A 21,686-nucleotide genomic window follows, 5' to 3' on the forward strand; every position below is an offset into this window, starting at 1 on the left:
GGAAGGTCCTTCTCATCAGTCTTCCCTTGGTCTGGGAGCTTTTGCGTGCAGGAACCCTGGGTCCAAAGGACGTGCTCTGCTCCCAGGCCTGCTTTCTTGGTGGTATGAGGTCCTGGTCTCTTTGCTCACTTCTGTCTTTTATATCTCAAAAGAGATTGTCTCAAGACATAATCCAATCTTGTAGATTGAGTCCTGCCTTGCTAACACAACTGCCTTCTATCCCACTTCATTTGCATCATAGAGGTAGGATTTATAACACATTGGAAAATCACATCAGATGACAAAATGTTGGACAACCACACAATACTGGGAATCATGGCCTAGGCAAACTGATACAGATATTTTGGGGGGACACAATTCAATCCATGACAGTAGTGGCAGTAGAGGTAGAAAAAAAGGGTGGATTTAAGATACATTTTGGAGATAGGACTGACATGACTTGTAGTTGTATTTGGACGCTAAGGAAAAGTGAGAAATCAAAGATTTGTAAAGATGGGTCAAACTAATTTTGCAAAACACACATAAATCATTTATTTAAGCCATGGTTTTTTTAAGCAGTGATTTTTAATACAGCATATTACAGGGATGCAATGAGATAGTGCATGCAAGTGGGTACCACAATGTCTAGTGCACAACAGGCACTTGTTAAATTTTTCTTCTTGGCCCATCTCAACACCCTTCAGTTAGAAATTTATATTCTCACTTTATTATTTATTTTGTGTCACCAAATTTCAAGCAAATGATTAGAAAGCCTGTCAGTGAGTGTTATATGAGGTCAGTCATTTATCATATTTCAGAAACTATTTTCTGAGCTCCTTCTATATGTAGTCACTGTGATGGATGCTGGGAACATACTGGTGAGTGAACTGTATTCAATGCATACCCTCAAGTAGTTTCCTGTGATAAGACATATCATTTCACTCACAATATGAGTATACAAACAATCATAAATTACACCTGGGATTGTTAAGAAGACCAAGAAGTACTATAAGAATATCTATTCTTGACTTTCATATTTTCCCTAGATGACCTTATTCATTCTCGTATTTCATCTTGCATTTGCACAACAATGACGTCTAAACCCATTCCTGGGTCCAGATTTATATTTCACATGACCTATGGAACATCTTCAACAGATTGCTGTATATTCTTTGCTAACAGCGTTTATATTTCATCTTTTCCTGACCCCAAGGTTTTCCTTTATTACCACCTTTCAGTTTATATCTTTACTATTGACCCAGTTTATACAGCTAGAAATGTCACAGATGTAACAGTAGCAGTTTCATGAGATGTCTGTTATTAATCTCATTTTCCCCATGAGAACTGAGGCTCAGAGAGGTTAACTTTCCTGAAGTCACACAGCTACTGGATATCAGATCTTAGATTTAAGCCCAGGGTCTCTCTGACATCTCAGCTTGTGTTATTTCCATGACAACATTTTGAAGGACTGTTAACATTTTAAAACAAAAAATAATCAAGAAGAACTCTTCAGAAAGAGTGAAGAGTATTTTAAAAGGCTCAGAAATATTAAAGCACCAATATCTCTAATCAGAGAAATGTTAATCTATCCCTCTGGTGTTCTCTGGTGGAGAACAAGCATATTTTATCCATGTTGATTGCTGAACCATTTCAGGAAACATTTATGAGGTAGCTACTGTGTGTCAAGTAACTGCCTCTGCTAGGCTTTTAGGACAGAAAGAAGGATAATACATGGTGGGTCTCTCTGATGGCCGTGGCAAGAGAAAGAGACCTAAGTTGATTTCAGTATTGATCATGTAAGTACAAGGCTGCAAGTGCTTTGAGAGAGAGAGTGCCAGGTGGGAAGGGCAAACAGCAGGGCCACATACCCCAATCCTAGGAATTGAGGAGTAGTTCCTGCAGAAGGTAGTATCTGAGAGTTGAGTATTAATAGGTAAGTGAATTAGAGGGGAAGCATAATTCAAGAAAAGGGGGATGCATGAACAAAGACTTGGAGGCATGAAATTGTCTAGTTCAGGTAACTTCAAGTACTTGTGTATTACATGCTATAAAGCATAAGGGTACACATACCCAGCAATGAGGTTGAAAAGGAAGAAATGTTGGAGATCCTGGTGTGTCGTACTAAGGAGCTTGATTTATATCTTTGAGAGGCTGGGCAAAATGCAACATCATCACTGAGAGATTGGGCTCTGGGCCAGATTATAGGGGTCCCAAGCAGCTCTACTGCTTAGTAGCTGAGTGACCTTTAGGAAGTTATTTCAACTTCTGTGTACCTCCATTTCTTTCCTCATCTGTAAAATGGGTATTATAATAATAAAGTACTTACTTCATAAGGTTGTTTCAAGGATTAAATGCATTAATAAAACTCTTATAACAGATCTGACACATCCTAAATACTCATTGAATGAATGCTGGCTGTCATGACTATGAAGCGCTCTTGATGAGTTTTAAGCAAGTGAAATACAAAATCACATTTATATTTTATATATAGCCTTCATTTGACAGTGTGGATAATGGATTTGAAGGAAGCAGGACAGAGGCAAGTCCATTTCCTAACTGGTTGTAATAATCTAGGCAAGACATAATGAGGTCCTTAACCAAGACAGTAGATATGGAAAGAAGGGGAAAAATTCAAGGGATTCTGTCATAGAATTTATAACCCATCATGCATCCATCCATCCACCCATCCAGTGCTTCCTGTGTGCCAGACCCCTTTGTCAGACATGGGGAACACAGTGATAAGTGATAGCCAATTCTTTCCCTTAGCAGGGAAAAGAAAAGTTATTAGTGTTTTTAATGTAATGCTAGAATAGATTATTGGTCTAAGAAGCCCAGGCTAGCTATTAATCAATAGGGAAATTGGCATGCATTTTAGAAGAGATGACTATTAAGCTAATAAAATATAGGTCTATATTTTATTTTTATATGTGTGTGAAAATTTAGTCAAACACACATCCATTCAACAATTTCTACATGTACGATTCATTGACATTGGTTACATTCTTCTCATTGTGTCATTATTCTTGCTGTCTTTCCAAATTATTTCACCACCATTGACTTATACTCACTGCCCTGTAAACTTCTCATCTTTGCTTTAGAGTTACTGTTTTCAATTTGATCTCATATATATAATTTTTTTAAAGAGTGCAGTGCTGAAGGCAAACATTGAGCTAAGCTTTTTGGTTTAAAGATAACTTCAGGGGATAGTTTCAGTTCAAGGTTTAAAGATTATCTTAGTGCAACAGATTCGGGAGTTCTTCTAGTCTCAGTGGGTCCAGGAAATCTGTGTTCCGTAAGAATTTGGGATTTTGTTCCACATTTCCCCCCTTTTGATCAGGGTCCAGCTATTGAATCCTTGCTAAAATTGTTCAGTAATGGTAGCTGTGGGCACCATGCAATTCTTCTGATCTCCTGGCAAAGGAAGCAGTAGTTCATGGAGGTAATTAGATCTATTGTCTAGTTCCTCCTCTGATTCCTAGATTGCCTTCTTCATCTTTTGCTCCAGGTGAATAGAGACCAATTAATTGTTGTATCTTAAATGGCCTCTTGCAAGCTTTCAAGACCGCAGGCACTACTCAGTGAACTAGGAGGTAGAACAGAGACTCTAAAGACAGTATTAGGCCAACTGACTGGATAGACCCACAAAAGCATGACCCTAAGCCTTCAAACCAAGTACGCTAATTCTAAGAGGTGTTTGGTTGAACCTAAGAAGTGTCACCACGAAACCTGGTGGCATAGTGTTTAAGGGCTATGGCTGCTAACCAAAAGCTCAGCAGTTTAAATCCACCAGGCGCTCCTTGGAAACCCTATGGGGCAGTTCTACCCTGTCCTATATAAAAAGTCCTATATAGTCGCCGTGAATCGGAATTGATAATAGCGGGTTTGATTTTTTTGGTTTAAGTAGTATCAGCAGCTCCTAAGTAGTATCAGCAGCTGCTCCTTTGCTGTACAATTTTATATAACACAACATTGACCTTTTTCTGGTGTACAGCTTAGTAATATCAGTTACATTAGTCAAGTTGTATAAACATTACCCTTAATTAATGCCAGTTTTCCCAGTACCACAGACAAAAACTCATTACTTCCCAAAGAATGGTTCTCCCCCACCCACCCCACTTATAACCATTGATCTCTGTGCTTTTACCTATTCTTACCATTTCATATAAGTGAGATCATACAGTTTTTGTCCTTTTGTGATTAGCTAGTTTCACTCAGCATAGTGTCTTCGAGGTTTATCTGTGTTTCAACATGGCCAGTTGACTGAATAGACCCACTAAACCTTCAAACCAAGGAAACTAATCCCAAGAGGTGTAGTATCAGCAGCTGCCCCTTTTTTTATTGTTGTTGTATAATTATATACAACATACATTAGGACTTCATTTTTCTTTATGGCTGAGTAGTATTCCATTTTGTATATGTACCACATTTTGTTTATCCATTCATCTGTTGATAGACGCTTTGGTTGTTTCCACATTTTTTGATGTTATCATTGCCATTCTGGTAGGAGTAGGTGATATCTCATAGTGGTTTTGATTTGCATATCTCTAATGGCTAATGGGAAACCCTGGTGACATAGTGGTTAAGTGCTATGGCTGCTAACCAAAGGGTTGGCAGTTCGAATCCACCAGATGCTCCTTGGAAACTCTATGGGGACGTTCTACTCTGTCCTATAGGGTCTCTATGAGTTGGAATTGACTCAACGGCACTGGGTTTGGGTTTGGTTAATGGCTGATGACATTGAACATCTTTATATAGTATTTTTAAAGAGACAAATTAAACATGCAGCCAGTTGGGACCAACCCCTTAAAGGAATAGACAAAGGAGTCCCTAAAAGAATAAGGGGAGTTTACCAGGCAGATAAGTATGAGGGGATTTCTAGGCATGAGAACCAGCATATGAAAAGGCACAGCAGGGGAAGTAGGTTGATGCATTCGGGAAATTGTACATGATCACATGATCATCTGTATGGCTTCAGAAAAATCATTTGATAAAATCCAACACCCTTTCTTGATGAATACCTAAAGAAGATTGGAATAGAAAGGAAATTCCTCAGTATGAGTCAGGGCATATATGAAAAGCCGACAGCCAACAGTATGCTTAATAGAGAAAGACTGAGAGCTTTCCCCTTGAAATTCAGAATGAGACAAGGGTGCCTGCTCTCACCACTTCTATTCAATATTGTGTTAGAAGTCCTAACTAGAACAATAAGACAAGAAAAAGAAAATGTATCCAGACTGGAAAAGAAGAAGTAAAATTATCTCCATTCACAGATGATATGATCCCATATATAGAAATCCCAAAAGGTCCACAAGAAAATGTCTAGGGCTAATAGAGGAATTTAGCAAAGTTGCAGGATATAAGGTCAACCAACAAAAATTAGTTGGGTTTTTATATACCAGCAATGAGAAATCTGAAAGGGAAATTAGGGAAACAATTCCATTTACAATAGCATCAAAGAGAATAAAATATCTAGGAATAAATCTAACCAGGGACGTGAGGGACTTATACAATAAAAACTATAAAACAGTGCTGAAAGAGATTAAAGAAGACTTAAATAAATGGAAAAATGTTCCATGTTCATGGATTGGAAAACTTAATATTGTTTAAGACGTCAATACTACCGAAAACAATGTATAGATTCAACACAATCCTTATCAAAATTCCAACAGCCTTCATTATAAAAAAAAAAAATAGAAAAATCAATCCTCAACTTTATATGGAATGGCAAGAAGCCCCAAATAGCTAAAGAAATGTTGAAAGAGAAGAACAAGTAGGAGAACTCACATTTCTTGATTTTAAAACATACTAGATAGCCACAGTAATCAAAACACCCTGGTACTGGTATAACAGTAGACACGTAGACCAGTGGAATAGAATTGAGAGCCCAGAAATAAACACACACATCTGTGGTCAACTGATTTTTGACAAGGTTGCTAAGTCCATTCAATGGGAAAAGAAGAGTATGTTCAATAAATAGTGCTGGAAAAACTGGATTTCCACATGTAGAAAAATCAAACAAGATCCATGCCTCACACCACATACAAAAACAAATTCAAAATAGATTAAGGACCTAAACATGCAAATTAAAACCATAAAATTCTTAGAAGAAAAAGCAGGGGCAACATTGTCTGGCCTTGCTTTTAATACTGGATTGTCTAATATAACTGTAAAAGCACAAGCAGCAAAAGACTAAATAAATGGGATCTCATAAAACCTAAAAACTTTTTGTTCATTAAACGACTTTACCAAAAAAGTGAAAAGACAAGCTACTGACTAGGAAAATATCTTTGGAAACCATATATCTCACAAGATTCTAATACCAAAATATATATAAAACTTCAACAACAACAGAAAGACAAATAGCTCAGTCATAAAATGGGCAGAGGACTTGAATAGACATTTCATTAAAGAGGACATTCAAATGACCAACAAACACATGAAAAGATGCTCAGCCTCATTAGCCATCAGAGAGGTGCAAATCAAAACCACAATTCCACTCCCACTAGGATGGCTAAGATAAATAACTAACTAAATAAATAAATAAATGTTGGTGAGGATGTGGGGAAATTGAAACCCTTATCCATTGCTGGTGGGAATGCAAAATTGTATAGCCATTTTGGAAAACAGTGTGGCAAAAAACTAAAAATAGAACTACCACATGAGTCAACAATTTCACTCCTAGGTGTGGGAATGGAAAAGACTTGAAAGCAGAGACTCAAAAAGAGACTTGTACGCCAGAGTTCATTGCAGCACCCTTCACAATAACCAAAAGGTGGAAACAACCTAAATGCCCATCAATAGATGAATGGATAAACAAAATGTGGTACACACATAGAATATTACTCAACCAGCAGAAGAAATGAAGTCCTAATATGTTCTGCAATGTGGATGAAGCTGAAAGAAATTATGCTGATGGAAATAAGTCAATCACAAAAGGGCAAATATTATATAACCTCACTTATTGTCATGGATTGAATTGTGTCCCCTCAAAAGATCTTTCAACTTGGCTAGGTCATGATTCCCAGTATTGTATGATTGTCCACCATTTGTCATCTGATGTGATTTTCTGCGATTTTCCTATGTGTTTTATATCCTATCAATGTGATGTTAATGAGATGGGCTAGCAGCAGTTATGTTGATGAGATCTACATGATTAGACAGTGTCTCAAGCGAATCTCTTTTGAGATATAAAAGAGAAGCATCAAGGCAAGGTCATGGAAGCTCCATAGACACATCCAAACTCCATGAGGGACAAAATTGCTGGGCTGACGCTGTGGGGACTGTGATCTCGGGAAACATCTAGCTCAATTGGCATAACGTAGTTTACAAAGAAAATGTTCTACATTCCACTTTGGTGAGTAGCATCTGGGGCCTCAAAAGCCTGTGATCGGCCACCTAAGATACTGCACTGGTCTCAGCCCTTCGGGAGCAGGGAAGAATGAAGAAAACTAAACATATAAGGAAAAAATTAGTCCAGTGGACTAATGGACCACATCTACCACAGCCTCCACCAGACTGATCCCAGTACAGCTAGATGGTGCCTGGCTTCCACTATCGACCTCTCTGACAGAGTTCACAATAGAGGGTCCTGGACAGAGCTGGAGAAAAATATAGGACAAAATTCTAACTCACAGAAGAAGACCAGACTTACTGGCCTGACAAAGGCTAGAGAAGCCCTGAGAGTATGGCCCCTGGACACCCTTTCAGCTCAGTAATGAAGTCAGTCCCAAGGTTCACTCTTAAGCTGAAGATTAGACAGGCTCATAAAACGAGACTAAAGGGAACAACAGTCCAAGGGCAAGGACTAGAAGGCAGGAGGGGACAGGAAAGCTGGTAATGGGGAACCCAAGGTGGAGAAGGGAGAGTGTTGGCATGTCCTGGGGTTGTTAACCAATGTCATAAAACGATATCTGTACTGTTTAATAAGAAACTAGTTCTGTAAACCTTTATCTAAAGTACAAAAAAAAAGAATATCGCTAGTTCAGCTAAATGCTCACACTAACTACAATGTAATAGTCTTTAAAAAAAAAAGAAGAGAGGGAGAGAAGCCAGCAGAGAGACATGGGAGCCTCATATCACCAAGAAAGAAACTCAGGAGTGTGAGTCCTTTGGACCCAGGGTCCCTGCACTGAGAAGCTCCTAGTCCAGGGGAAGATTGATGACAAGGACCTTTCATCCAGAGCTGACAGCCTTCCCCTGGAGCTGATGCCCTGAATTTGGACTTCTAGCCTACTAGACTGTGAGAGAATAAACTTCTGTTTGTTGAAGCCATTCACTTGTGGTGTTTGTTATAGCAGCACTAGATGACCAAGACAGTCTTTGCTGAGACTAGAAGAACTAGACAATGCTTGGCTACTAAGCATTTTGATCAAGGATTCTATAGCAGAATTCTGATCAAAAGGGGGAAAATATAGAACAGAATTTCAGATTCTCATGGGCTCCAGACATCCTGGATCCATGAAGGTTAGATGAACCCCTGAAACTATTGCCCTGAGATAATTTTTTTTTTTAACTGTGCAATAAGAGAAAGTTTTCAGAGCAAGTGAGCTTCTCATTTGATGGTTTATATATAAAGTATTGCGTAACATTTGTACCATTCCCTACATAGTGTCTGCCATTGCCCCATTTCTGTCCTGGGTTCCCAGTTTCCTTTCATCCTGATTGCTACCCCTTCCTGGCTTCTTATCTTTGATTTTGGACAAATACTGCCCTTTCAATCTCATACAAGAGATTGTTCTAAGAAACACGTTCCTCTGGGGTGGCATTTACTTTATGGGACTGTATTTGGGGTGACTGAATAGTAGCCTCCAATAATGGCTTCTGTTCCAGTTCAAAAGGGTGTTTTAGGGCCATAGTCCTGCCAGTTCCTCCAGTCTGTATCAGACCAGTAAGTCTGATCTTTTTTGTGCATTTGAATTTTTATTCTGCAGCTTTCATCCTTCTTTGTCTGGGACCACCTTGAGATAACCTTTAAACCTTAAACCAAAAATAACCTCTGAAATCTTCTTAAAACCAAGTAATAATTGAGCTTAACCAGCATAAAAAATTGTCTTCCTTGAGCATTATGCTCTTTTAAGAACTATCTACATGGGATCTAAGTGACAGCAGCAACTCAGAAGATTAGATAGGACCCTTAGGGGGAAGTGAATTTATGTTAATGAGAGGAACAACTCAGAAAAGGAGGGTGAGAATGGTTTACACAAATCAAAGAATGTAATCAATGTCACTGAATTGTACATGCAGAAACTATCGAATTGGTGTATGTTTTCTGTGTATAGTCTCGGCAACAACAAAATAAAATTGAAAAAAGTACATGATTTGCTAAGAGTGGAGCTCAGGGACATGTTAGTTTTAAAGATGTCAGAAGAGAATATATAAAAGGCATGCAAGGCTGTATCATGGAAGAACTTGCCTGTGCTTCCAAGGAGTTTGGACTTTATAGGGACTAGGAAGCCATTGAAGAATTTTAAGCAACGGCATAATATGATCAGATTTGTATTTTAGAAAACTCTCTCTGGGAGCCATGAGGAAAATAAACTGGAAGGGAGGAAAACAGGAGAATATAGTAGTGGTCCAGATAAAAGATGAGATCGGGGCTTAGCTGAAAGGATGGGAGTAAAGAAGAGGGGACAATTTTGAGAGATGGTGAGGGAGTTGAATCGAAGTAGTCCTGATTGATGGATTGAATGTGGAGGGAGGTAAAAAGCAAATTCCAGGATGATTCCCAGGTGGTGGTTGGGGTAATTGGGTAGATGAGGGCACCTTAGACAGGATAGGAAATGCAAGAGGAACAGCTGTATTAGGGAAGATATGGTGACATTGAACATGTTGAGATTAAGTTACATGGGAGCCTGTGTATATCCAGTAAGCCAGTGGATATTTGGGTTGGGAGTCCTGGAGAGATGGCCGAGCTCATGATGGGCTATTTGATAGTAATAAAAAAAAAGAAGGGTGTGGATAAGATCACCCAGAGTGCAGATGCTGCTCCTTGAGCATAAATTTTTGTTTTGTTTTTGTTGTTTTTTTTCAGAACCCAAGACACATTAGTCTCTTATTATATTCATAATGATGTGTCTATGTAAACCCTGTTATTTCCACTGGACTAACTTAATTACTCTCTAGAATCTAGCCTGTTTAATTCTACTTCCTTCATTATTTTAAATAACTCGAATTAGATTTAAAACACTTACATACCAGATGTGTGGTTGTCCAAAAAGTATAGTTGCAGTATAAGAAATTTCCTGCCTGCTCTTCCTGCGAGTTAGTGTTTACTAGCTACATGACTTTGAGCAAGTCACTTAACTTTCCTAAGCCTCTGAGGCCTCCTGTATGAAATGAATAATGGCACTAAAGACTTCGCATTGTTCTTGACCCTGATAAACAGTAAATAAATGGTAATTGTTTTTATGCATAGAATCCCTGGGTGGTACAAATGGTTATTAGTGCATTTGGCTGCTAACCGAAAGGTTGGCAGTTCGAGTCTGTCCAGAGGTGCACTGAAAGAAAAGTCTGGCGATCTACTTCTGAAAAATCAGCCATTGAAAACCCGATGGAGTACTGTTCTACTCTGACCACACATGGGGTCGCTATGAGTTGGAATAAACTCCACAGCAACTGGTTTTATTGTTATGCATAATTTAAACCACTTCAATGTTTATCAAGAGTCTGTGATGTCCAAGTTGTTCTGTTAATCCCTGTTTGGGACAGATGTATGAGTTATGTAAAGGGGCACAACAAGCATGAAAGACCATTATATGCTTGTTACTGCCATCATGCAAGACAGGCTGTGGCAGTACTGAGTGTGGACTCTTATGAGGTCACAGGGGGCAGATCACCTCCAGCAGAAATAGGGGAAAATCATTGCTGCTCTCACCATTGTGCCACCACTGAAAGTCTACTGAATCCATTTAAAGTTGTGAGCAAGTGAGAGAAAGAGACTATGTGCATGCATGTGTGTGTGCATGTGTGTGATGTTACGGCTGTATAGCCTGTTACTGTCTTTATTTCAGAACTTGGACTTGGCCATTCAAAAAAATGAATGTTCCTATCCTGACATACTCATTTTGTGGAAGAAACTTCACTTGCTAATACATGGGCTGACCCATATAACTCCTGCACTGAAAGTATTATTTTTCACAATGACAGGTGTTAAACTACACCTAGCATTCTATGAAACATGAAGATGCCAGAGATTGCAAATTTAATAGAGAATAGGAGATGGGACATAGGAAAAAGGTAGAAGCAAGTTACATTTTATCAAGATGAGTACCCATTAACGCGTTGCTGTCGTGTCAATTCCAACTCATAACGACTCTATAGGAGAGAGTAGAACTGCCCCATAAGGTTTCCAAGGAGAGGCTGATGGATTCAAACTGCCGACCTTTTGGTTAGCAGCCGTAGCTCTTAACCACTGTGCCACCAGGGCTCCAAGATAAGTACAGCATCTCATTATTTTTAGCAAACACACACACATACACATAAAAATAAAAATTAAAAAATGCTGGTTTAGCTTGAGAGGATCAGGGAATAGTCTAGATTTTATATGTCATAATTTTATTCTGATCAATTAAAAAAAAAACTGGCCTTTGATAACATATGCTTATGCCTTCTGCTTAAGCCTGAAAATAAATATTAGCTATATATACACTGCCTAGGGAAGGGGATAAATAACTTAGATAGCATTCCATTTTCAAGCCTGAGTCACTAACATGGCTTCAAGAAAGCTGCTTTTATGTAGACATTGTGACTGAGCTGCCAAGGATGTAGCTCCTCAAACTGATGGAAGAAGAGAGTGCTTATCAGTTAAAAACTGAGAAGACAGGTGTGCTTTATTGTCATAAGTATATATTTAGAAGTGAATGTTCTCAAGGCAGGCTTTGAGTGCCCCTTCTCAGCTTAGATTCAACTTAGAATCTTACATACCAGATGGCAGGCACAGGCTTCAGACCAATTCCGTAGGGGATAAAATGAAGTATGGTCTTCCTAATAAGATAGTTTTTGTTTGTTTAAATGAGCTTGCATTAATTGACAGATAGAAAGCTACAGTGCAGGAAATGCCAGGTTCTCTGCTGTGCAGCCTGGCTTCCTGACTTTGACTTGGACAAATTTTATGATGGTGGGCAAGTCACTTATCTGCTGCCTCAGTCTTTCCATCAATAGGATGAACGTGTCAGACTTCAATATTTCCTAGGGCCTAATAACATCCCATTATTTTATTATTCTGCTATCGTATCTAGAGAATCCTTTTCAGACTGTGCAACACTTTACTGAAGGGCATTGTCCAAACAAGTGTGTCTGTGGGACAGCAGGCAGCATTGTGAATAGTCTAGAATGGCCCAGAAACTAACTCATGGGAGGTCCACTTAGCAGCAGGGTTAGTAAGCTTGGACAAAAAAGGAAATTAAGGCAGTCTTTATATTTAATTGATATCATGTGGTTATCCAAAAAGTATAGTTGCAGCAGGAACACGTGGCGTTGTGTTGGGCTGAATCAAGACTTGAATGGCAGAGAGAACAGGAGTTGTACAGCTGGTTACGGTGTCAAGATACTGGTACTACTCACAATGTTATTTGTATTTCACCTGTTTGTTGAATATTAGAAGCTTGCCAAATTATTGAGGGCTCATCTTTAAAAAGTAAAGACTACCAGACCAAAAACAGATACCTATAGAAGTAAGTGTTTTGCTATCTTACCTCTCCTAGTTAAGAGCATGTGTGGGTCCTTGGATACTCACTATTAATGTGTCTGAGTCTTAAGAATGAACCATAGAAGAGTTAGGTCTCACAGGAAAGTCTTTTATCAGTGTTTGGCTAACTCTCTTTCTAATATTAATATATTCACAGTCCTTTCTGTCTTTCCAAGCCTTAAACCATGTTAGCACAATGCATTTTACACATGCTGTCCTTTCCTACATGACTTCATAAAAAGAATGAAGGACACAACTTGTTATTAAGCATCCACCATGTGCTCTTTGAGAGACTCCTTTATATGCATTAATTTACAGTATTATATTTTCAGAGCAACTTGGCTTTGTAGAAGCCCAGAGAAAGTTAAGTAACTTACCCTGTCATACAGCCAGGAAGTGTGGCTAAAAGGTGATGTAATATGTAATGCCCTGTTTTGATATTAGAGATATATTGAATTCTCATTGTTCTTTGGGTCCAGGTCAGTCCTACTAAAATAAATGTACTTGTATGGAGATCCACTGTGGACAGCAAAGACACAGGGCGTGTTGCTCCTTTTTTAGTGTTCATTACATTCTGCTTTATGTTTGTGTTTGGATACCTCACTGATTATAAGCTCCTGCAGGGTGGAAAATGTCACCTTTTTTTTATAAACCCTGAAGTAAGTACCGGGCATGTTTCTTTGCACTCAGTGTTCTTAATTACAGTTCCATGAATTAAATCAAATATGCTTTTCATTTTACAATGGAAATCTATTTATGTTCTGAACATGTCATTCCTGCTGTGACACAGTAGGGTGGTTCAGGATGAGGACCTTCAAGTGGGAGCTATAATTAGGTGTGTACCACTGTCCACCTGCTTCCAGTGCTTGGCTTTTGGACCATTGCGTAGCCCCTTTTTCTTCTCCCTCACTCTTCCCCATTTGGTGATTGGTTCATATTTCCCATACTATCTTCAACTTGCTCTTGAACTTACCTTTCAGAATAATAATAATTTTTTAAAAATCTCTTTTATGGTAATATAACGAATTTGAGAAACCATGTATTACAAATTCATAAAAGCCTCTTTTCTATTAGTTTCATTTTTTATATTACTCTATAATTCAGTTTTTTCTCAAAACTGTGCTTTGATTTATTGCTGAGTGTGATCAGCAATAAATAAATGATTTGGGGACCAGGGAGGGAGAGAGGGAAATGCTGTCACGGAGATGAGTGACTATTCTTGAACTTCAGAAATCCCTAGAATCCACACTTCCATTTCACCCAGTGATGTTCTAGAAGAATTGTTTTACCTGTTATTGGATCAACAGCCTGTTCTCAAGAGACAGTCTGAAGTCAGGACCAGGGTTGAAAATTATGGAAATTTTGAAAGCAGGAACAACACATTTTTGAGGGGAAGTGTGATGGAGAGATTGGGAAAACCAAAAGACATGACTGCTTGTTTTTAGTGCCTTTTACACAGGATTTTGTTAAAGGTGTTTAAATATTAGAAATGTAACCTTGGTTTACTTATTAAAATGTCATTTTAATTATTATATTGAATGTATATAGTACATAGATTTTTAACTTTTTTTGTGGGCATCAGAGCCAAACAGTACAGATCCAGAATCTTTTGATTAACTTTTATTCCCTTGCACTGGAGTCACTCAGGGCAAGAAGGTCTTTGTTTCCATTTTGTATAAGAAATAACAAATGCTTCTGCTAGTGTTCTTTGAGGCCGAGTCAGTTGTATGGAAACATCTCTCCAATCCTTTAAAAAAGATGTATTTTAAAAAATCCTATAAGTAGTCAATGCCACAAAGGCACCTTATCTTTACGTGGCAGTGTTTTTCACACTTAGACAGTAGTAGCACACTCTTTTCAAATAAAATCTAATGCAGAGCTCCCTGTATAAGCAAGATAAAAAATGGAACTGTTGCTCGTGCGTGTTTGTGTATGTACGCTGCACATACGCACGCACAGACACAGGGATTGGGTACAAAAGGCCCCAGATCTCTTCCTTACAAGTCTGCACCCCTTCCAGCCCAACCAACCCCCACCTTTTAACCAGATACCATTGAGTTGACTCTGACTGATGACGAACCCATGTGTGACATGGCTGAACCGTGCTCCATGGGGTTTTCAGTGGCTGAGGTTTTGGAAGTAGATTGCCAGATCTTTCTTCTGAGGTGCATCTGGGAGGACTTGAACTTCCAGCCTTTCAGTTAACAGCCAGATGCGTTAATGTTAACCATTTGCACTGCCCAAGGACTCAACCCCTACCCTAGGTGACCCATAATACATTTCCTCCAACATTCTAAGGATGAACCCTAGGATCACTTTACATTAAAGTCCTTTGTATAATTTTTAAAAATCATTTTTAGAAGAAATAAAAGACTTGGCAGCAATCTATAAAAATCTCATTTAAAATATTTTGCTAAAGAACACTTTAAAAATTTAAAAACAACAATTATTTTTCTGAGAGTTTAGAAAAAGAAGCCAAGCAATATTTTGTTACAGGCAGTATTATCTCCCTTTCTATTTATTTTCTTTTCTCCCCAATTCCGTAATTAATCAATTTTTTAACCAGGATCACAGAAATATGCCAATAAATGTGTTTATTATTTTGTAACTTGCATACATTCGTAACTCTTATTTGTCAGATTAGGAAACCAACACTGAGAAGGAACTTGTTCTGGCCGTTTTAGCCCTGTTACTCTCTGTACAATGCTGCAACTTGCATGGGAAAACTGGTCTGGTATTTATGAGACCAACTGCAGAGCTGCAGAACCAAGATGCTGAATGTTGTTGTTAGGTGCCACTGAGTTGGTTTGGACTCAGAGCAACCCTGTGTACAACAGAATGAAACCCTGCCTGGCCTGGTGCTATCCTCATGATCTTTGTTATGCTTGATCCCACTGTCGCAGGTGCCATGTCAGTCTGTCTCATTGATGGTCTTCCTCTTTTTTGCTAACCCTCTGTTTTACCAACCATAACATCCTTCTCCAGGGACTGGTCCCTCCTGATAACATATCCAAAGTATATGAGATGAAGTGTTGCCATTCTGGCTCTACTTATTCCGAGACAGATTTGTTCATTCTTTTGGCAGTCCATGGTATATTCAGCATTCTTTGCCAACACCATAACTCAAAGGCATCAATTCTTCTGTCTTCCTTATTCATTGCCCAGCTTTCGCATGCATATGAGGCGATTGAAAGTACCATAGCTGTGTCAGGCGCACCTTAGTCATTAAGGTAACATCTTTGCTTTTTAGCAATTTAAAGAGGTTTTTTGCAGCATATTTGCCCAATGCAATGCCTGGTTCAATTTCTTGACTGCTGACTATATATTAGTTAATTGTTAGGGTAAAGTTAAGAAACTGTCCTTAAAGGTGCTCTTGTCTTTCTGCCCTCATTTGGCTGTAGCAGATTATTCATATCAAAAATTAAAATAATACTTTTACACTAAGATTGCAAAATTTTAAAGTATGGGTAATTGTCAGTTATACTATGACTAGAAAAGGATTTAATTTGACCAAAGATTGTCAGAACAATGTTTCGAACTATTAACTGAGTATTTATCAAGGTTTAAGGTGGCGCAGTGATTAAGAGCTCAGCTGCTAACCAAACAGTTGGCAGACTATGAGTCAGAGCCTACTCGACTGCAACAGGTTTGGTTTTGGTTTTTTTTTTTTTTTTTAATGGCATAATAGGAGCCCTGATGACACAGCAGTTAAAAGCTATGGCTGCTAACCAAAAGGTTGGCAGTTTGAATCCACCAGCTGCTCCTTGGAAACCCTATGAGACAGTTCTGCTCTGTCCTATAGGGTTGCTATGAGTCCAAATTGACTCGTCAGCAAGGCTTTATGGTATAATAAAGGAGCCCTGGTGGTACAGTGGTTAAGCACTCAGCTGCTAACCAAAAGGTCAACAATTCGCACTCACCAACTGCTTTTTTGGAGAAAGATATGTCAGTCTGCTTCCATAAGGATTTACAGCCTTGGGAACCCTATGGGGCAGATCTACTCTGTCCTATAGGGTCCCTATGAATAGGAATCGACTCCACGGCAATGGGTTTGGTCTTTTTAATTTTATGGTATAATAAAAAGGTCCCTGGGTGGTACAAATGGTTTACACTGGGCTGCCAACCAAAAGGTTCCTGGGTGGCTCAAGTGATTTGTGCTGAGCTATTAACCAAAAGGTTGAAAGTTTGAACCCACTCAGTAGCGCTATGGAAGAAAGACCTGGCAACCTGCTTCTGTAAAGATTACAACCAAGAAAACCCTATGGAGCTTAGTTCTGCTCTGTAACACATAGGGTCGCCATGAGTTGGAATCAACTTGATGGCAACATTTTTTTTCTCTTATGGTATAAAAAAGTTATTAATTTATTACTATTTTTTTTTAGAGTCTCAACTTTAGTAGTTCCTTAACTGTATACCCTTAATGTTATATTGTATGTTTTTATGTTTTATCAAACTGTATGACAACGTTCTTTTTATTTGTGGCCAGCCTTCAACACATACTGGCATTGCAAAATGTCATTATTATTGCACAAATATTTCAACTTGAGGGTGTGTCATTTCTTGCTTGCTCGGTCCTTGCTCTTCTGTCTACACTCCATCATTTTGCCCTAACACCTCTCTTCTGTGATTTCAGTAATCCAAAAAGGACTGGAGCACCCCGCTTTAAATTTACAGTATAAGATCAGACTTACCTGTTCTTTTATTAGAAAGCAGAATGAATAAAGGTCAGCCTTTTAGCTGGGAGGCTGTCTGATTTTTCTGTGAGCATCACATGTTAGGAGAAGCTAGTTCATCTGTCTGTGGGTTTAGGGTTCAACAGCATAAGCTGTCAGACTAACACTGACTGAAGGTGGACTGGGAGGGGGAAGCGCATCTGTCCAATGGCCCGCCATTGGCTTCTTATTACAGCATTCTCCCCCGAGACACACTCTGCATGCTCATTCACCTACCTCCTCCTCCTCTTCCCTCCTCTTCCTTCCCTACCCCTTCATTACGGATTCACTGCGAGAGGCAGCAGCAGCAGTAGCAGCAGCAGCACTGCTTGTCACGAATCAAGGATTGCAATGAGCTCATCCTTTTCTCCTTGCAGCTTCACAACTGCCCCGGCTTCCTGGCTACAGCTACTGCTGTCGGCTCACGCTCACGCAGCACACACACACACAGGCACCCTCTCTCTCACACACACGCACAGCCCACTCTCACATGCTGTACCCTTTTAGACAGCTAGTCCGTTTTTACACATGTATCTGAACTCTCCTGCATCGCTCTTGGCCATTTTCTTGCATTTGATTGCTTTCACCGTTTTTTATTTAGATCAGCATTTGATTTCATTTTCATTTTTCCAGTCTACTTTGGGGCTCTTGCACAGTGGATGATTTAGCCAAAATGCTTTTCTCGGGGAGACATTAGCTGACAATTCCCACCACAGACCGGCTTGTGCATCCTCCTGGGGAGACCTAAGCCTGGCTCCCCTCCCACCGCAGTTCCTAAAATTGTGGATAAGAGATCCAGCTTTCTCATTCTGGATACCTACTTACTGCTCATGGAAGAAGGGGTGCCCTGCCCAGCCCCAGCTGCTAAGCTCACACCTCCTGTCAAAAAGTCCCAGGACATGCACGACGAGAGGAGCAAGCTGGTGAATGAGTATGCATGTCGAGTGTTGGAACTTCTGGGGATGGGGCATCGTCTGTTTGTGCCTCGGCTTCTGGCGGTGAGATTGTTTTTCATTGAACTTCATTTGTAGGCAATCTTCCACCCTGTTAGAATCCCTTGTATCCCTGGAAGAGGCTGGGAATCTCCTGTTTTCCTCTCCTTATCCCCACTCCACCGAGAAGGAAGTGTTGAGTGGCCACTGCTGTGGGGCTCTTTCCGAGCCTGGTCCACGCCACTCCTTAATTGGCTAGAGATCATGGCTCTTTTCTCAGAGCCTGGGTCACGTTAGTGGCATTATCTCTGTGGCAGCAGAAAAAATGGTTTTCTGGCTGGCTAGGCTCAGCGAAAAAGCTAAACGCCAAGTGCTTGATGTAGGCATTCTGTTATTTATGTCTCCAAAGGGTTAAATTTTACAATAGACATTATTGCCAGTTATCTGAACTACTTGTGGTTTGCTTTCTAACCCCTCCATTTGATTGCCAGTTTGATTGTTTTTTGGCAGGGAATTTTTCCCCCTGAAGATGGGGTTGAAAATTGTAGATTTCTCTCCTGGAATGATCCAACTGTGTATCATTGTAAAGCACTTGGGTCTGTACTAGGAACCTGGGAGGTCTGGCTTGCTTGTTATTTGATTTCAGACTAAGAGAAAAATCAGCCTTCCTTCTCCTACCAAGGGTTAAAATTAAGCACCCACAATCACTGGTGCAAGGTTTCCCGTTACTGATTTGAGAACTGTACCCAGCAACTGTTCCATAATATAATTAATTGGTCTGCAGTTCTTCTATACCATTATTTGATAATCGAACAAGAATAATTTAACTTTGTCTATTTTATACAATGGAGTTTCATACCATTCCAGACTGTTCTCTCATTATCCTCCTCTCACATTCTAGTCTTTTCAGTATAGTTTTTACTTGACTGGATTTAACTCTTTTTTCCCACGTATCCCCCTCCAGTACAGGTCATCTCTGTTTATGCTTGTCTCTACAATTACTAATTCAGTCTTCACTTAATTATTTGCATGCAAAAAAAAAATATATATATATATAGCTGCCTCTTTATAATAACAGATGTGTCAGGTAGCCACATACGTAACGGATTTCTCACCCTGAAGAAAGTCTGTTTATCACTGCAAGGTGAAGTTAGATGTACTAACCAGCATGCAGTTACTGGGGGTTATTTTCAAGAAATATTTTCCTTTGTCATTTATGGAGGAGATAGAAAGTGCCTAATACATATGTTTTAATGCCCACGTGAGGCCGTCAGTGCTCACCTTTATTTTTCTTTCCCTGAATCCCAATTTTTTTTTTTCTAATAAAGGAGAAAACTGAAGACCCATGATTCTGTTAGAAAGGAGATCTTTCTCTAAAAAAAAAAAAAGAAAACAAGTATTTTATTTCAGGAGCTTTTTTGACACTAAGAAGTGCGAAAACACAACATTTCAACAAATTCTCTGCACCTCTTTTAGGAAGAGGTTTGGTTTAATGTATTTCTGTATTCTTAAAGGCTACCCAACTTTGCGAATCAAGGGCTTCCACCAGTAACTTTACAGTAATCCGGTGGTGCATCTCTGGCATTTATATTTTCAGTGTTTTAAAGAAAAATATGAATTGATAACTAACAGTATCTCTTATGCTCAAATCCGCCTTAGGGATGAATTTAAACTGTCTCTAGTTTAAAAAAATGTCAGCAGTAAAATCCACAGGGGGTTGGATTCATAAGATCCAGGTCTTCAGGAGGTCATATATATCTGTACGTTGCAACTATGCGAAGTCTGTTTAGTTGCCAGATTATATATCACTCGAGATTTTTGGGGGACGTAACATTCAGAGCCTAGGTATTAGTGCCACCTGCATTACATGTGAAAAGCATATGCTGGATTTTCTATGGGGCCATTTGGAGATCTCTAACTTTGTTATGTACAGTTGTGCTTGAAAGATTTTTGGTAGAACCAGTGAGCTCCATGTTTTGGGAAATCACATGCCCTTTAATTAGCAGTATGGCTGTGGATTGGGATCTGCTATCCAGTAAGTTACTGCTCAAAGTTTAACATCTGTATTGAGGGAAGTGCAGTTGTTCAGCCTTGTGTTCTTGGAGAGGCTAATGATGCGGGCTGGATGGCTGATCCGCACAGGGGGGTCCTAACAGGGCTCCTGCCACATGCAGTATTGCGGTCTTTCCTTTACCAGTCAAGAGGACAGTCACTGAAGCTTGAGATACTACTGTGTCTTGGTACCTTTTCAGTCACATTTTAAACATGAATGAGTGTGGGCCTGAACACATACAAATAACTTATTTCACTGCAAAAATCCCAGCAATGTTTTTTTGGTCACATAAGACAAGTTAAATTTTTTATATAATGTAATTAAATAAATGAAAATTTACCAAGACAGTGTTTCAGGAATCTGAGCCTTATTTATCGTTCACTGAAGTGGGACCATCAAACTACTAGAACGCTAACTGCTATAACTCTTGGTTGGAAGGAGGCCGCTGATTGAATATAGGATGTGGATTTGGAATTTTTGCTTATTGTACTTCAAAAGTATACCAAATAAAGAACAATATCTCTTTGATAAATTATATAGTTCATTTAAGATATTACCACCAGGCATAAATTCTATGCACAGAATCACCAAAACCCAGGTTTCTTTGGTGAAATCAAAATACCAAAGCAACAGACACCAACATCCTAGATACCAGCTAAGTAATGTTTCCTTCCTTTAAAGCCTGTGCTACCAGATGATTCCCAGAGCTTCAAAAATAGTTCTCAATTGCATAGAAATCCTGTTAGACACTGTAACCAAAGGAAGAAAAAGCCATTTAGGATGAAAATAGTGAGGGTGAAAAAGAGAACCATGCCTAGATATTTTCCCCCTGAATAAAAAGAATCAAACCTAGAATTTGCTGCTTATCGGAGGGTTTTAAAGAAAGACTTATTACCTAAGAATAATGAGTGATTTGGAGTAGAAGCATCTGGAGCTAAGAGTCAAATGTCAGAACTATTTCCACCTACCCTGCCCCCTTAAAAAAAAAAAAAAAATGCCTTAAAATGTGATACTCTTGCGCTGAATTTTTCAGTGGGAAGAACATTCAAAATGGTGTCAGCAGTGGTACATGGCTACAGTCCATACTCTGTAAGTGTTTGAAATTTGGAGGAGGGAAAACTTACTCTGGGTATGCTCAAAATCTTCCCACACTCCTGTAGATATTGGGGGTTTTGTTTGTTTTTTGATTCTTGGTATAACACAGGGAGTTATTATCAGATCACAGTAGATGAATTTCAGTGGTGGCTATGTTTCAGTATGGAGGCTCTGGGTACTTTCCACAGCAAATCCAAAGGACTCTTAGGCCAAGGAGGATATAAATACAT

At 39.2% G+C, this 21,686-nt stretch overlaps 1 protein-coding gene across 6 annotated transcripts in view; it reads left to right on the forward strand.

Moving 5' to 3' along the window:
• The window catches only part of RABGAP1L (RAB GTPase activating protein 1 like), a 739,959-nt gene that overhangs the window by 556,836 nt on the left and 161,437 nt on the right, over positions 1-21,686 (forward strand). The window contains exon 1 of one of the 6 annotated variants that reach the window (XM_049868629.1): positions 17,103-18,374. The exons of the other annotated variants lie outside the window; for them this stretch is intronic. Within the exon in view, the coding sequence (XP_049724586.1) occupies positions 18,207-18,374 (168 nt within the window). The 5' untranslated portion in view covers positions 17,103-18,206. Of the gene's footprint in view, positions 1-17,102; positions 18,375-21,686 lie in introns of those variants that run through there. 6 annotated transcript variants of the gene reach the window in all.

The sequence above is a fragment of the Elephas maximus genome, chromosome 24, assembly GCF_024166365.1.
Source record: "Elephas maximus indicus isolate mEleMax1 chromosome 24, mEleMax1 primary haplotype, whole genome shotgun sequence".
Classification (NCBI taxonomy): Eukaryota; Metazoa; Chordata; class Mammalia; order Proboscidea; family Elephantidae; genus Elephas; species Elephas maximus.